Source organism: Callospermophilus lateralis, chromosome 7 (assembly GCF_048772815.1).
Source record: "Callospermophilus lateralis isolate mCalLat2 chromosome 7, mCalLat2.hap1, whole genome shotgun sequence".
Classification (NCBI taxonomy): Eukaryota; Metazoa; Chordata; class Mammalia; order Rodentia; family Sciuridae; genus Callospermophilus; species Callospermophilus lateralis.
This window is the reverse complement of record NC_135311.1, coordinates 120,103,789-120,121,724: the sequence shown is the minus strand read 5'-3', so window position 1 is coordinate 120,121,724 and position 17,936 is coordinate 120,103,789. Positions and strand designations below refer to the sequence as shown.

Sequence of the window (17,936 nt, the reverse complement as noted above, 5' to 3'; positions counted from 1 at the left end):
GTCTTGGCTTCCAGGAATTCCAGACTCCAAATGTCCCTCATGAGAGGACAATGCATGGGAAATGCCACCTGGAGAGAACAGCCAGTTCTCCAGACAGAGAAAACCAAGAAGGGACAGGTTTTTTTCTGAGAATGAGGCAATTGAATGACAAGCAGACTTAGGGAGGAAGTGAATCTTTAAAAGAAAGAACCAGCCAATAGTTTTAGGGAACATTTAAGGACTCAAAAGAGATGATAAAGAACCAAAATTGGAGGGACCAGAGAAGAGAGGATAAAGGGAATAATGTGAATTACTCAGCAACCCAGGCTATTTCAGTCCCCGGATGAGTGAAGCCTTTCCTGTGTGTGGGGAGGAAGGTCTCAGGGGTCTCTGTCCTGTCCTCCATCCTTCGGGGTCTTGGCTTACGCTGTGCCTTTCCCATCAGGTGCACACTTCAGTTCTTTAGGGGTGGGGCATCCGGGGATCCCCCTGGCCTTTCCTTCACCACCTGGATAGAGTTCATTTTTCCAGGAGACCCAGGCCTCTAGTGCCACTAGAGCCTTCCATCTGAGGGGCCCATGCCTTCCCACATTTCCTGCTTCTCATTCCACACCTAGCTCAGGCATCCCCTTCTGCAGGGCCTTACTTGGCTAAGTCTAGCTCCCTTCCTCTGTATTTCTTGAGCATATCAGGCTGCACTAAAATAACTGTTTCCACGTCTCTCTCTCCCCTACACTCTGAAGGCAGGAACCATCTCTTATTTTTGTTCCCTAACCCAGGGCTTGGTGCATTTTCTGGTACTCAGTGTTTATTCATGACATTCACCTTCCCACCTGCCCAGGAGAAGTGTTGGTTCTCTCCTTTGAGCCACTGCTCTGCTGTCTAGAGACATCCCTGTGAGCTCCGGTAATGCTGTGATGTTCTTCTCTAGGTATCTGCCTCTGAATGGCTGACTTGGAAGGGACTAACCCATCCTTATCCCACCCAGTCCTAGCACAAACCAGCAGAGCACCTGGCACATTGTAAATGCTCAATGATTATTTGCTGCCACCTGCCTGGTCTTTCCTGTACCCAGTGGGGAAAGGAGTCAGGTGAGCAGTCCCAGGATAAATGCAATCTCCCCACAAACTCTTTATGCCCCCCAGCTCTTTTTGTTTACAGTTTTAATTGTGGCCACTTAAGGAAGCTGAAAGTCAAGATATAGGGGTTTGAGCCCAGAGGGAAAAATCTTGTACGAGAGGAGTGAAGTTTCTAATGAGAGAAGAAACTTTGAAGACTACTGGATCATAGAACCAAGGATCAGAGAGGCCAGTTTGAAGGATTGGAGGAGGAGAGCACCTCCACATTCTCATATCCCAATTTATATACTTGGGCTGAGGCCAATGACCAACCCTGTTTCCAATTCCTGATTTGGACTCAAAGGAAGCTCACAGGTTGGACACTCCTGGTGAGTCCTGGCTCTCCCATGCTCAATGGCTGTGCAGACTTGGGGAGGTTCCAGACCCTCTCTGAGCCTTAGCATCCTCACCTAGGTCTCTGGTAAGGCTTGAGTGGGATGGAGAATGTACAGCCCCAATAGAACCCCTGCTCGTGGAGGGAACCCAGTAATATCTGTTCCCACTCTGACCCCCCAGCCAGCCAAGATTCCGCTTTCTCACTTTTGTACTCCAAGTGGAAGCCGGCAGCAGACACACTGATGTCTGAGTAGAAGTGAAGGTACAGTTGGTTGGAGGTGCTGTTCAGAAGGGCAGGCATGGTGGTCCCTGGGTAGGGAAACCAAGGATCATTTAGGCATAGTCTCCCAGGCCCCCCAGCTCCTCCTTGTTCCTCTTGATTCTGCTGCCTATTGACAGGCAGCTCTCAAGGTCCCCAAGTGTCCTCAGTGTTATCAAGCTCACTAAATGACAATGGGTATCGCTTACAGTGCCAGGTCTTCAATGGCCATGGGAGGGGAGACTCCACACCATTCCCCTCAAGATGAGCAGCGCTGTGGTCATGCACCAGCTAAGCAGGTCCCCACCCAGCCATCTTCAAAATGACTCTGCTATGTGAAATTGTCTGGGCAACCCAGCAGTGCAGACAGTTTATCTGGGATCACATGATTCCTTTTCATATCTCAAAAGCATGGCGTTCTGGACCTAGCAGATTCCGTTAATTGCTCTGGCCATTGGGCAATTAAAAATACACAACACCTGCAGGCAGAAGTCCATTACTGGAATGGAGACTGGTGTGGCCACTTTGGAAAACAATTTGGTAGTTTCTTAGCAGGTTAAATTGAGTTTCCATATGGCCCAGCAATTCCATTTCTAGGTATCTATCCAAGAGAACCGACAATACATGCTCACACAAAGACTTATGTGTGAAGTGTTCTCACTGGCGTTATTCATAGTGGCCCCAAATTGGAAACAAACCAAGTGTCCATCAACAAATGCACAGGAGGACAGCCATGCAATGAAGTGCTGATGTACCACTACTTGGTGAACCTTGGAAACACCGTGCCAAGTGGCAGAAGCCAGACACAGAGGCCACAGAGTGTGTGATTCTGTTTATGTGAAATGCCTGGAACAGGAAAATCCAGAGATTGAAAGATTAGTGGTTTCCAGAGGCTGGGTGTGTGTGTGTGTGTGTGTGTGTGTGTGTGTGTGTGTGTTGGGGAGGGGTAGGGAATGAGCACAAATGGTTTCCTTTTGGGATGATAAGCATATTCTGGAATTAGATAGTTGGGGAACCCTGTGAATATATAGAAATACCACAGCACGGTATACTTTGAAATGGTGAAATTTATGGTTTGTCAGCATCAGATTTCAAAGCTGATGATATTTATTACGATCTCCAAATTGAAGCCTCAGAAGCTCTGGCTTACCTGAGAAACTCCCCAGCATGGTGACGGTGTTATCTGCACCGTCAAATACTTCTAGGGAGTCCCAGTTCTGCTCTGTGACAAAACTGATAACTTGAATCTGGGAAGACAGAAGGATTGACTTGTTGATTAGGCAGCCCGAGTCCCTCCCTCCCTCTGCTCTCCTCCTCACCCATAGTTGATTTATGGAGTGCCTGCTGGGGGCTGGACACTTGTGAGGCCCTCCCCACCAAGGCAAGATGCAGCCCCTCCCCTGGGCTCTTGCCCAGTGGGGAAGACAGATGTGAAGTGAAAGATCACCAGGCAGTGGGCTTCTCTGCAAGGTGGAGAACGGGGAAAAGGGATTCCAGGAATTGGGAAGGCTTGAGTCCGACTGGCCCTTCTCATCTCTGGAATATTCCTTGGGCTTCCCCACTCTCCTGGCTCCCTGGCATCAGACATGCTACAGCAATGAGCCAGTCGTGTAGCTCCAATCCCAGCCTGTGGCCTCTCTCTTGGCCTGGTGGGCTCTGAATCCTCTTCCAGGCCTCCACCCTAGTTCTGGGCCTCCCTCCACTTGGCTGTCACCCTGGGCACCAGTGACACCCCCATTTCAGTTCCCTGGTGGTTCTCCACACTTCACCTGTGCTTGGCACTTTCTCTATCCCCTCAGCAAGGTCTCCCCTTCTACCCTCCACAGTCTAAGAAAAGCATCCTTAAGCCCAAGAGTCCCCCCATCTTTACATTCTGGTTCTAGGTCCACTTCCTTCTCTGAGCCTGCCCTGCTGGCCTGAGCCAAGGCTCACTTCTCCTCCTTTCTGAGTTATCTGACTCCTTCCTTATACCCCATGTGAGCTGCTTTGTCCTTTCATGTGTGGTCACATCTCCACACCTGGACCGCACCTCTTTAGCTGAAGGAGCAGGGACACAGTTGGGGATCCTCCTCCTGGCTCAGGGCTGGTCACATCTAGCACCTGTGGGCAGCAACCTGCCCAGGGCTCCTACCTGGATGCCGGCACCTTCAGGGACCATGATCTTCCACACACAGTTGAGGCTGTTGAGGTAGGGCTCTGGGAAGCCGGGTGACAGGATGGTGCCCTTGCGCTCGGTCAGATTGCCTCCACACGGCACTGGAAGGAGACACAGCTCTGGTCAGGGGCCTCTTGCACTTGTCCTTGTGGCTCCTTGGGGGCCTCCCCAGACAGACTCCTCCCTTAGGAACCCAGCCTCAGCTTCTGACTCAGCCTCTTCTGGCCTCTCCTTTTGACCCTGAGTTCTGCCTTCTTATTCTGTTCTTGGCCTCCTCCATGACTATTCCCCAGGTCTTGGACCCCGGCTCCTCCCTTCACAAGCCTCCCTCACCCAGCTCCTCTTCGCTGTCTTCACTCCTGGCCCGCAGGACCAGTGAGTGCTGTGGCCTGAATGGGTTGCCTACTTAAGGTACATGTTGGGAAGGGCTGTTTTGTGATTTAGGGCATCTGTAGGGACCGACTGCCTCTCCAGGGAGAGAGGTCTCCTGGCAGCCCCATCCTGGTTGCCCCAAATACTCACCCACGCAGGTTGGTGCTGAGACGTTCCACTGAGCCAAGGCCCCGGGCACAGGGAGGCACTCGATTTCTGGGGACCCCTGCAGGGCATAGCCGGAATTGCATTCGAAGCGGACGATGGCTCCCACTGAGAAGTCACTGCCCAGCCTCTTGCCATAGCGGGGTTCTGGCACAGAGCTGCACTGTGTGGCACTGGTTCGGGGCACCGCTGCAAGGGGCAGGGGACAAGGGCACTGAGGGGAAGGTCTCATTCCTTTAGAAACCGGGTGATGGATGCACACACAATGGGACTTTGATAGACACTCTGGATGGGACCCTGGGAGGCCAGGGGCAGTTTCCCTTAGGGGAAGGGTAGGTTCTCTCTCTAGGATGAGGTGCATTTTCTGAATATAGTTGGACACAAAATGTTGCAGCACAGTTTCTGGGAAACCATGGAGGTGGGGTGGGGGTGGGGAACAAGGGAAAGAACCCTGCAGGCAAACATCAGGCCAAGAGCTGCTCTTTGCTGCCCCAAAATGCCCCTTGCTGATTAGGGTCCTGCATTCCTTAGCAGGGAGAATGGCCCTTCCTCCTTCACTGTCAGCCTGCTTTTGGCTTCTCCTCCTCGGATGCCTTAAGACCCTCTCTAGGGCTGCTCTCCAAGACCTGTTCACAATGGCAGATTGTGGAACCCTTTAACCCAGGCTCTAGAGATGGTACCTGTGTGGCAGGATTACCCCTATGCAGGAAAATGCATCTTATCCTGGACAGAGTCAAATACATAGGGCCAAGTTAGAACCTGGGACCTAGGAAAGTGTATGTTCTCCTGGACAAGAGGAGGCTGGGGCCGCAGGTAAAAGCTGGGGTGCTCTAAGACATTGCCGTTCTGGACAAAGATGGGAATGGACATCGATTGCCTGGTACCAGCTAAGTCATGAACTCTTTTTGTCCTGTCAGTGAGGAACTTGTACTACCCTTGTTCTATACACGAGCAAACTTGGGCTCCAAGGCGTCTAGTAGCTGACACCACCTCACCTCAGAGCTTGTATACCCCATTCCTTACTGTGCCTTGCAAACAAAACCAAGCCTCATGAGAGACAAGAGTCCAAGTAAAGAGGCCGAGCTGGTGTCCCCCATCCATCTGGACTGTCCCAGATAGTGGGCAGGAGTGAAGCAGTGAGGAATCGGGAAGGAGTTAGCCTCCTGGGTCTAATTTTCTTCCTCATCCCACAGAGTTTGGTCCAAATGTGTGTTTTGGGTAAAGGTTCAGTGTATGAATCTCAACTGAGTGTCAGGGAATTGCCCCACAAAAGAATAATTGCCCCCAGATATCCTGAGAAAGAGGTCAGATGAGGGTTTGAAGGTTCCTGTTTCTAGGATCACAGTCATGGGGGAGCTGAGATGGCCTCTGAACCTCCAGCGTCCATGTCTTACCTACCTTGGTAAACAAAGTGGAAGCCCCTGGCTGGCACTTGGCCTTTGGCACTGAACTTAATGAGAACTTGATTGGAGGTGGCCAAGGGTAGAGACTCTCCTGCAGAGATAAGGGGTGAGGAAGGGAGGAAGACTGTGAGCTTAGCAGCCTGCTCAGCAGAGAAAATCCCAGCCGGGGAGCAGGGGCTGCCCACATCCCACACAGCAGTTTGCTCCACAGTCCAGGCCTTCTTGAAATAAAACCTCACATGTTCAGCGTACCTTATAGTTCCAAGTTCGCCCATGGACTTACCTTGACCTGTGGTCATTGGGAGGTTGGCATGGCAGAGTTCAGGACCCTGACTTAACAGAGCAAGACAAGGGGGTTCAGAAAGATTACATGTTCTTCCCAGAAAAGAGAAAGTGGCTGAAGATGTGTTGACCCACAAGGATGGACAGAATGGTCATTACCAAGCTGACTGGCAGTGTACTTGGAAAACTGACATCCATCTGATTAAACAAACAAACAAACAAAAAGACAAAACAAAACAAGGCACTGGCTAGGAAGGAGGGTGACATGATCACCTGAGAGCAGCTGGCCTTTCCCAGACCTCCTGTGAAATTATGGATAAGCAGAGCAATAATGTAACTTATTGCTTATCCTAGGACACTTTTGAGAGTAAAATGCCATGCTACTAATAATTATGCCAGGACATCCAAGTGAAAGCTAAAATGATCTCGGGCAAATCAGGAGGTATTGTCACAACACACTCACTGGGGACATCTACATGGGCAGGGGAGGCTGGAGAAGGTGGGAAGCCTTGGCTGCAGAAGAAAAAGGTCTAGTCCTGTTTGGTGTGGTGCAGATGCACAAGAGGAAGGACAGCACCAACTGCTCTGCAGCCATGAAGCACAGTCCTGCTTCTCATCACCTTCCTGTGGAAGGACTTGCCCAGGGAGACATGGTGGCAGGCAGTGGTATGGCCACTGCTACATGCTTCTCCTGTGCAATCTTATGGGCCCTTGAAAGTGGATGCAGAAGGTAAGTAGGGATCAGAAAGGATCATGCTGGAATTCAGACCTGCCAAGAAGACATTGGGAGCCACTGGGAGGTCCACCAGTGCTTCCAGAAAGCCTACGTGATGCTACTGGTCACAGTGAACAAATGACCTTTTGCACAGCACACTTAAATTTACACATAGCCCAGAGGGCTGGCCCTCTCTAGCTCCTCCTGGCAACAGAGGTAGAGAACACTCAACAACACAACAGGGCAGAGAACACTCTCCTGTCCTCCCACTGTTTAGTCTGACAGATGTGGGTTAGGACCCCAGGGATGGCTCACACAGCCTGTGACTTCAGTCCAGAACGCATGCAGACCTCCTTCTCTACAGAGCAACATCACCTGATACAAGAAAAGATTTCAACGTTTTTAGAGAGAAGACCACTCTAAGAAGTCAAAGCAATATTTTTATGTCAAGTACAACAAAGGACAGCAAAAAATCTCAGAAGATTCTTGGTCACGGTTGTCACAAGTTTAACTCGAACATCACATCTGTGAAGTCAGAGGAGGAGGATGTGCCAAAGGAAGGATCTGAGATAAAGGCCATGAAGGGACAGGAATGCTCATACACAGCTTCTGGACCCTGCAGAAATCAAACAGTGGAGATGAAACATGGGAATTTCTTCCAGGATCCACAGAAAAAGGATGAAGGTTTTCAGAACAATAAGAGAAATGACAAGTGACACAGATGATGGATGTGAAAAACCCAATAGATGTGCGTCAGGAGTTCCAGGGAGAGAAGGTGGAGGAATCAAAGGAGAAAAAATAATTTACGAAGGAAGATACCTCTCCTACGACTCAAGGTTTAGACTGCAACAACTTGCCAAGAGCCAGATCTGAGCAGTGAATAGAGATGCCCCTTTACACAGTGGGCTGTGTGATTTTAAAAGGAAAAAAATATATAAAAATCATAGGGATAGAAAAGCATCGGTTATTTACAAGGACAAGGAATCAGGTTGGAACACAATTTGTCTGTAATATTAAATGTTGGAATAAAGTGGAACAGTTGCTGCAGTTTTGAAAGATAAAGGGTGTGAACCATAATTTGATTTGCAATTGAGTTGTCATTTATATGATATGTCAAAAGAAAGGCATTCTCATACATGCAAGGTGACAGGAAGTACAGCAGTTAGGAGCCCTACTGAAAAAAAGGAGCTAAAAAGGGAAATGAAGGATAGCAGTGATAAATACTGCCAGGAAAGTATGGGCAACCCCAAATAATCACTGTTCATGAGGCAGTAAAACTGAGCACAGATGCCAAAACTTGTCCATGGGGAAGAGATTCATGATTTTAAAATAATCGCTAAGAACAATTAAAAGACCAACAAAAAAAAAAATGGGAAATTAGAGATGGGCCAGGTCTGAATGGAAAGGAGGTACAGCAAAGTCAACACAAAACAAGCAAAACCAGAAAGGACAAGCCGTTGACAGACACCAGGCCGCACGTTTTACCTGCCAAGTAAGTAAATAATCTTCCTCTTAAAAAGTCTACAGTGGAACCAATGTAGATGCTCTTCAACAGATGAATGGATAAAGAAATTGTGGCACATATACATAATGGAATATTACTCGGCATTAAAAGGGAATAAAATTATGGTATTTGCAGCTTAATGGATGGAGTTGGAGAATATCAGGCTAAACGAAGTAAGCTAATCCCAAGAAACCAAAGGCTGAATGTTGTGATAAATGGATGCTGATCCATAATGGGTGTGTGCTGGGGGTGGGGAGAGGAAGAGCTTTGCGCAGTGGGGAGGGAGGGAGGGAAGAGTGCATGGGGGCAGGAAAGATGGTGGAATGAGATGGACATTATTACCCTAGGTACATATATGACTGCACATATGGTGGGACTCTACATCATGTACAACCAGAGAAATGAAAAGTTGTGCTCCATTTGTGTTCAATGAATCAAAATGCATTCTGCTGTCATGTGTAACTAATTAGAAAAGAATTAAAAAAAAAAAGCTTTCAGGGGAAATGAGGAAAGAGAGATAAGGCAGATAGGGATACAAAGGGTACGAAAATTGTTAAAAGACATATGCAGACAAAGAAATATCACAATTGTGGGAGGTGTTTTAATGCAAGATTCTCCATCATTGCTGTATCCAATAGAAAACAAAGTGAAGATGTTCAGTAAGGTTCCATAAGCTTTTTTCTTAGCCCCAACACACTATGGACAGTTCACTCCCATCAGTATCGGTGGGACTCATTATCAGTGTTTCTCCAAGGGAGGAATAAAACTCTCTGAGTATATCAATAGTGATAGGTCTAATCCTTCCATCCTTCCTTCCTTCCTTTCATTTCTATTAGTCCTACACACCTATGACTATACCTGTACCTGTATCCATATTTGCATCCAAAGCTTCTAAATACATACCTACCTATCTCTCATTACCTATGGACCACATACCTATACTTAGGTTTTTATCTCTACAGCTATAATTATATCAGTCAATCAATTGATCCATACTGAAAAGATATCCAGTCCTGAGGGGTCCTGATTTATACTCTTGGCTGAGTGCATAAGTGTGGGATAGTGGCATTGAGGAATCATTTGGTGCAGAATCTCTGATAAATGGATATGAAAAACAAAATTGAGTAAGATTGATCCAATAGCTGTTTCAAGGCCCTTTCACTCCTGCTAATAACCCTAGGGGTAAGACTTTGCTATCTGCCTTTTTCACATGAGGAAACTGAGAGTCAGAGAGGTCAGGTACTGTGCTCACGCACTTAGCAAGCAAGGCCAATAGCTCGGACGAGTCGGTTGGTGTGACTGCGGAGTCCAAGATGGCTCCTGCTACTGTGTGGCCTCTCCATTCTACAAGAGAAAATACATTCTTCTCAGATCCTTTGGGGGTTTAAAATCAAAATGTCCTTGGCTACTGAAAGATCTCATTTATTCTCCAAAGTAGAAGTGGTATAGGCCACATTCTGTAACCATGTGGCAAGAAAAATAGAAATTAACAACAAAAGTGTAACAATAACAAGATCCAAAGTCTTGCATGGAAAAGAAGAGACATTCTTAGTCAATCCTTGGGCAAAAGTAATATTGTGGGCTACTTGGAAAGTAATGATAATGAAAGTAGCACATATTAAGATGTGTGGCCTGAAACTGAATATTCTGCTGTATATGTACTCTTTCTTACATGGGGGGGGCGGAAACCCAATTCAAGAAGTTGAACAAGAAGAACAAAATAATTTGAAGAGGCAAAAGAGGAGAGAAATTATGAAATTATTAGAGGTTAATTAGAAAATAACAATAAACTGTGTTGAAAATTTGATAAATTGGAGCAAGAGAAAAATTTAAAAACCAACTAACCAACCAACTACAACAACAAAAAACACAAAACCTCGCCTACAGTTGAAAAAAAGGGAAACTATGAATATAGCATTCAGCATACAGGGTCAGGGGATATAAGCAGCAAACAAAGTAAACGAAGGATAGTAAACATTATCCTAGTATATTATATGAATTATGTTGCTAAATTTAAAAGAAATGATGACACAAAATTTTTTGGTAAAAAAAAAAAAATTACCGCTGAAATCAAAGTAATATGCTTGAATAGACCAGTGATCATGGAAGGAAACAGAGAAAGAAAAGAAAAAACACGGAAAAGAGGGAAGCAAAATGAAGTAAATTTATTTGCAAATCACATTGCTTCTTGCTTAATGGCCAAGAATTAGTTGACAATGGTAGCACTATTTTGGAAGATTCAAGATGAATATACCAAAAATATGCCTGTCTTGGAATTTAGTAACAAAGACCAGTTAGAAAACACAATGAGGCGAGAAAAAGATACATTTGTGGCAGCAACACAAAGGGCCACAAAACATCTCAATGAAGTCTCTAGGAATAAAGTTAACAACAACAAAAATGAATATTGCTTAAATAAAAATCATTGCACCTTCCCCCAAATTACAAAAGTAAACGAATGGCGAGATAGACCACGTTCCTGGATAGGTAGAAGTGTTCACCTAAAGATGTGGGTTCTCTCTGGTTTAATCTATGTTTTATGAAATTCCAGTCAAATTCTTGATGCAATTTTTTAAGTTGATAAAATAGTTCTAAATTTTATTCAGAAACAAAGAAGTAAGCAAGAAGAGTCAATAAAAAGAATTCAAAACAAAGAATGACCATGGGGATTGATAAGAGCATGTATTTAAAATGGTTGTAACATTAAACACTACAATAGTAACGGTAAAAGTGTTACAATAACTAAAAGTGATATAAGAATAAACACTGGAGGAAAAGTCTAGGAACAGACCCTTCACTTCATAGAAATTTAATATATGTAAATCTGGCATTTTGAAAATTCTACTAGGACAACTGATTAACTATGACTGGTTAGATCCTCTGTATCAAATAATAAATCAAAATAAATTCCAAGGGTATTAAGGCAGAACAATGAAACTAAAAAGAAGCAAAAGAAAACACAGAGGAATATTTATTTGATCAGCATAAAAGCAAAGGAGAAAACTATAAAGGGAAACATTGATAGATTTGATATCATGGGAAATTTCCATTTTCTGACATTAAAACACCCTGAAAAAAATTAAATGGCAAATGACAAACTGGAGGGGAAGGCATTTTATAGCATATAATCTAGACAAAAAGTTTTATCGTATATAATGTATATTGCTTATAATTATATGGAGCTCTTACTCAATAAATAAGAAAAACAAGTGTTAATGGAAAAATCGACACAAATTTGCAAACAGAAAATACATAGGCGAATAAACACACTATAAAAAGGTTACCACCTAACCAGTAATAAAAAAAACGGTGAATTAGAAAATGAGATACTGTTTTTGCTTTACAAACTGATGATGCTTTGGGTGTCTTAATTGCCTGGTTTCATGAGAATAACACCCTCTTATTCACAGTTGGTGAAAAAGGTAGAAAGGTCTTTAAAAAAAATTTTTTTTTAGTTGTAATTGAACACAATAACTTTATTTTATTTATTTGTATGTGGTGCTAAGGATTGAATTCAGTGCCTCGCTTGTGCTAGGTGAGTGCTCTACTGCTGAGCCATAACCCAAGTGCACCCCCCCCAAAAAAAAGATCTTTCTACAGGGGTGTTTGATGATCTGTATAAAAAGCCACAATGATCTCTCATATCTTTTGACTTGGTCATTCTGCTTCTAAGGTACCAGTCAGAGATATGCATAAAGATATACGTATAATACCTTGAATTACTTTTTTAATAATACCTCGAATTACTCTTAATTAGAGTAAAATATAGAAACAATGTAAACGTCATCTCCAGGAAATTCATACTTACGTATGAATACTTAAATAACTACATGAAATACTAGTAAGCAGCCTTTTAATACCCTGTTATGAAAAAAAAGTCAGAGAAAAGTTCACAGTTAAAACATGTCTATTGTTTTTATTCAATAAAATATGTAAAAGATGAAGTCTAAGGAGATATAAAGAGTGGAAAGAAATGTAGTACATCTTATCAGTGGTTCTTTCTGGGTGGTTTTAATTTAAATTCTCTGATTATTTCATTTTGCCCTTAAATTTTCTACAATGAAAATGAAACAAGCCTAAAATCAGAAAAAAAAAGGGCCAGGCCTGCCCTCAAGTCACAGGCAGGGGCCTCGCCCACGGGACCTCCCCTCTGCGGGTGGATGCAAAGCCCCAGGGTCCACCTACGGCCCCTGCTGCTTACAAGGCCTCATTCCTAGCAGCCGGCCTGTGGTGCCTGCCCCCAGCCCACCATCATCCCCTGGTGGCCCTGCTCTGGGTACCTGTGTGGGAGCCTGAGAGGGAGCTGAGGAGCCGAGAGTGCTGGCTGTGACCATCATGCACCTCCACCACGTCGTTGAGAGCCGTGTGGAAGAAGGCGAACTGGCCAAACACCACTGCGGAGGAGACAGGGTGTGGAAACATCAGTGGGAAGACAGAGAGGCTTGCGTGGGCACAGAGAGGGGTCCTGAGGACAGCACCCAAGGTCTAGCTGTTGGAGGTGGCCCTGAGCTAAGCTTATTCCTTCTGAGAAAGCAGTGACAGCAGTTAATTGAGGTCTTGAAAGGGCTTTCAGCAATATCCCCATTTTCCATGTGATCTCGGAACCCTAGATTCTCCCTTACTTTTTCTTTGAAGCTGACCGGATACCCGATGTTCCATGGTTAAGAGGGATGAGAGTGGCGAATAGCTGCCTGCTCCTGGGGAAGGAGCAACTGTCGATGGAGCAGGCAATATCTCTACCTCATTTTGCCCAAGAGAGAGCATAACATTTATTAAGCACCTATTGGATGTCAGACACCACCTTTGCTATGTGCACCATCTTTGTGACTTTTCCAGAGATTATTCAAATTGTGTAGGCAAAATTCCATTTAGCTATTGGCCAGACCTGGGTTCATTCTGTCTGCTCCTGACTCCCAGTTGGCCGGGTATGCTGATGGCAAGAGCTTGGGTAGACCCTTCTCCACTTTGGCTCAGAGCCTTAATTATGTACAACATAGACTGTATGTGTGTGTGTATGTTGCATGCATTGTGTGTGCAAGTGTGTTGTATACGTGTGTTGTATGTGTTGAGGCAGGGGGAGGGATTCATGATAAGCAAGTGTTTGTAATGCTAAATACAGCAGCAGTTGCAGTGAGATCTTTAGCTCTGGACTTATGGGCCAAGGAGCAGGAGGAAGATAATATTCTGTATCCTGAGAATGGGCACTGGGTTCGGGCTGGTGGCAGGGGCATCTCCCTGCAGTGGTGGACAGGACAGGTGGGGTTCCTGCTTTCCTAGAGTGTGCATTCTACTGGGACAGCCCCATCCAATCCACACCAACACTTAGCAACTAGATAAACAAGATCATTTCAGAGAGTGTTAAGTTTTGGGGTGATGGACAGAAAGAGAGGGTGAGGCAGGTCACTTTAGATAAGAGACCACAGGAAGATCTCTGAAATGATGTCAGAGCTGACAGCTGAGCTGGAAGATAAGTGATCCAGACCCAGAAGGGAAAATATACCCTTTATCTGGTCTCAGAGGTTGGCCTCACTGGTGAAGAGAAGATGCCTGGAGCAGATCTCTGCCCCTCTAGAGCCAGTGCCCGCAGACAGATTTCAGCTCACTGACACTGAGCAGCCTCAGGGCTGGCTGGGTGCAGAGGGGTAAGCGCCTTGTCATTAGAGGAATGTAAGCATGAACTTCATGTCTGCCTATCAAGGATGCTGCTGAGTAGCAGATGGGATTGGACAACCTGTCACAACTCTCCCTTGATCCTGCAGGTCTAAAGCTCCTGCCACATAAGCATGCTGGACAGTGAAGGTCCTAAGGCAGGAGCAAGTGCACAGGTGTCTGGAGTCCTGGGTGAAGATGAGACTGGGAGTTTAAAGGGACAGGAGCTGTCTCTCCCATTGCAGTGGCCCAGGACTCGACAGAGTGCCTGACCCCAATAGGTGCTTACTGCATGTTTGCTGAGTGACTCAAGCATCAGACCCTGTCCTGGACTCGCTCCATCCTACCTTTTGGAATAAGCAGCCAGCTCTGTGCAGGCTGTCCCTCCCTCTCCTAGCTGATCAGGACACATTATCATCCTTCACTGTACTCAATATCAACCATGTTTTAAAAGAGTTGCTAATCCTCCTACAAAGAGGTTCAGGAAGAAAGCAACCAGGCTGGCCACCTGGTTGCCCTTTAGGATCTTCTTCAATGCTTTAGGGCTGGCAGGACTCCTAGATGTCACCACTGCCCAGCAGGTGATGGATGAGCTTGGCTGCTCCTGTCTGGATCTCTTGGGCTCTGGAGGTTTCTCTGTCTTCTCAAGGCAGTGGCTCCTCCCCACATTTTTCTTGTCCCTCCTATCCATAGTTCTGGGACAGGCTGTTTTTCAGATGGGACATGGGTGATGTGGCTCCTATATCCCTTACCTGCACTTTCAAGCCCAGCTCCATCCTATCCTCCCCCACCTTCTTGCTGCTGGGCCCTCTGCCCCTCCACTCAGTCACAGTTGGGCGGGGATCCTTCAGGACACCTGGCCTCTGTCTGGGTAGCTCCTCATCAAGTCCATACCCTTGCTTCTGGCCAGCCTCACTTGAGCCCTTCCCTCCAGTGTCAGGAACACCTCCGGCAGTGTGTTTTGGAGCATCAGCACTCAGTGTCCTGCTGAGATGCTGGAGGCTGCTCTGCCCGTGCCCACTAGGGAGTGGATCACTGGGAAAGGCCTGAGGAGTTGCCCATCTTGGAATAAGGGAGAAGAGTCAGGAAACATAAAACAAAATAACACATACCATAGTCCTTGGGCACGGTGACAAAATACAAGCAGATCTGTCCGCTGGTGTAGTTCTGGGGGTAGTTGGGAGATAGGACCACACCATCTGAACCCACATACTGTCCCCCACAAGGAGCTGAAAGAGAAACCGGGTAGGGGGCCAGGTGACCCTGTGGGCTTCTAATTAACTGCCCAGCCTCCTTCTTGCTCCTAGCAGAGCCCCTTGTAGGGCTGCCCTGAGAAGGTGGCCCTGAGCATGGAGAAGGGGAGCCCCCAGAACACTACCCTTCCCTGCTCAAGGACACCCGTTCCTGGCCTGACCTGAAACCCACCCCAGGGCTCTTGGACACACATCAACCCTTGCCCTCTATTAACACTGGCATTGTCCCTGAAAGCACAGCTCTAGGGTGCAGGTCAGGAGCCTCTCCTGCTCACACATGGGGCCTAGAAAAGACTGTTCTGCTTTCCAGTGGCAGATGTGTGTCTGGGCAACTGGTGTCTCATGAGTAAGAGGCTGATGTTTGTTCCCTCACACTAACCCACTGGGAGTGGCCACCTTCTGTTTCCATCTCTGGTGCCAATTTCTGCAAGAGAAGGGCTGCTCTCGCTCATGGAGGCAGAAGGGAGCCTGTACTTTTCTTTCTTTCTTTCTTTGGGTACCAGGAATTGAACTCAGGGGCACTTAAGCACTGAGCTACATCCCCAGTCCTTTATAATGTTTTATTTATGGATATGGTCTCACTGAGTTGCTTAGGGCCTCAGTAAGTTGCTGAGGCTGGCTTTGAACTTGCCATTCTCCTGCCTCAGCCTCCTGAGCCACTGGATTACAGGTGTGCACGACCATGCCCACCTGAGGCTGTACTTTTCAACTTGGGTAATCCTGTGCTCTTGAGTTCTGACATTCTCACCCCTGTTAGGACCCCACAACTGACCCAGGCCCGCTTGGAGGTGGCCCACTCCATGGCCTTACTCCACACAGTAGAGCCCTTAGTGATTCCCCCAATCTCAGGAACAAGCCCAGGGCATGTTAGGCTCCCTTCCCCTGGGGTATGCTCTCTGGGCTACGTATCTGTAGGCTTCTATTGAGGACATGAGCAACCATCTGAATAAACAGATCACTATGTGATCCAAGGGAGATGACACATTGACAGGGACTGCTACGCCTGGTGGGTTATTAGCTGTCCCCAGTCACAGTACCCCCATGTTTGCTGGCCCTGCTTGCAGGAGGCACCCTTGAACACTGTGTCCCCTTCCCCTCCCCCTGGCCAACAGCATGCCTGCTGTTTCTCAGACCCTCCTGTCCCCGGCTCCCACCACCTGTGCAGACAGGCCGTGGGTTGTTCCACACGGGCTTCCCATCAGGCCCCAGGATGCAGCTCAGGGTCGAGGAGCCCTCCACCTCATAGCCGCCGTGGCAGTAGTAGGTGATGGAAGAGCCCAGTTTGAGGTCGGACCCCACTCGTGTGCCATTCTTGATGGAACCGGGGTCAAAGCATGACTCTCGTGGGTTTTCTAGAAAAAAAGACAAACATATCCACATGCAGAGGGCTCATTAATGACCTGCTTCCATGAGGAACACCTAGAGACTGAGGATTGCTGGTTCTATTCCCTTCAGGTCTAGAAATATCTCCACATTTGGTTAGAAACCTGAGCCTGGAAATCATGGAAGAGTGAAGCTGCTCCCAGGTGCTGCTGGGAACCAGGGTCCCCACCCCACATCATGGTGCCATGCAGGGCTATGGTAGTAGATGTCAGTGCTCCGGGAAACACCACTCCCACCTCTGGGTTGGGTTCCTTCAACTTCTGGGATAAATGAAATTCTCCAACAGAGTTTTCTAGGGCTTTGCACTCAATACGGAGTGCTTGCCAATTTATTAAAACAGCCACATTTTTCTATTTGGTCATTGATTCTTACATGTATTCCCAGTCAGGCCTACAGGGGATGTGTCTGACAGGCATCTACTCTTGTAGATGTCCCTCTGCACTGCATAAGGTTGCATTCGATGTTGCCTAAGGATGGGACTACAGGCAGGTCCTGAGTCCCTGGAGGACTATACAGACTCCCTTGCCATGAGCTCTTGGGAGCTGCTGCTAGCTTCTGTCCATCACTGACTTCCCTTAGTTCTGTTCCAAATGCATTGATGGGCAAGAGGCCCAGCAGGGCTGGGTATTGGAGGGACATACCTGAAGCCAGTTCATACTAGGGACATGCAACTATGTATCAGACTTTGGTGAGAGTCCTGGTGGCTGTCTAGAGATGGGGCTCACAGAGAGGTGCTGACAGCCCTTGCAGAAGGACCCTGTCAGTCAAAGAGTTGGAGCTAAGGAGGAAAGAGTCAAGGGATCAGAGTTCAGAGGCAAATAGTTCAGGAGGAATTTTGCTGAGGGCCATCTGTGGTCACCTGGGTACCTTATAGACTAGCTACACAGTGGGCAGCTGCTGCTTGAGGCTGTTATTTAGCTGCCACTTAAGCTGTTGACTGATGGGAGAGGATCTTGACATTTCTGTCACATCTAGCCGCTCTTGCATCTGAGCCACGCTAGGCACACTACTCTTTAAGTCTTTGCTAGCATCTGAGCATGGAGCAGTCCCAGAGACACTATCGCACTGAAACTCAAGTGAGCCCAGAAAACACTCACCTGGAAAAGGGCCCCTTAGCGGTTTCCCTGCATTCCCTGGGGGTGGGGGTGGGGTTGCACCAACTTGACCCCTGCATCAACTCTCTCCTCTCCCTAAACCTTGTGACTGAGGTCAGAACACAATGGCCAGTGGCCCATACCCTGTACCAGACACTGGAATACAATAATGAATAAAACTGAAAAACTATCCCCCTGTCAAAGGGATGTAATAAAATGTCACTGTGTCTTATTTGTGCATTCTCTTCATAAATTCAAAGTGGGTCAAA

General features: G+C 46.9%; 1 protein-coding gene across 1 annotated transcript in view; it reads right to left on the bottom strand.

The window, feature by feature from the left end:
* Positions 1–17,936, bottom strand: part of Csmd2 (CUB and Sushi multiple domains 2) — a 535,133-nt gene that overhangs the window by 88,391 nt on the left and 428,806 nt on the right. The window contains exons 30-37 of the mRNA XM_076862996.2: positions 16,348–16,542; positions 15,050–15,166; positions 12,569–12,682; positions 5,783–5,878; positions 4,370–4,573; positions 3,824–3,948; positions 2,843–2,939; positions 1,638–1,742 (exon numbers count right to left, since the gene is read on the bottom strand). Of these exons, the coding sequence (XP_076719111.2) occupies positions 1,638–1,742; positions 2,843–2,939; positions 3,824–3,948; positions 4,370–4,573; positions 5,783–5,878; positions 12,569–12,682; positions 15,050–15,166; positions 16,348–16,542 (1,053 nt within the window). The remainder of the gene's footprint in view (positions 1–1,637; positions 1,743–2,842; positions 2,940–3,823; positions 3,949–4,369; positions 4,574–5,782; positions 5,879–12,568; positions 12,683–15,049; positions 15,167–16,347; positions 16,543–17,936) is intronic.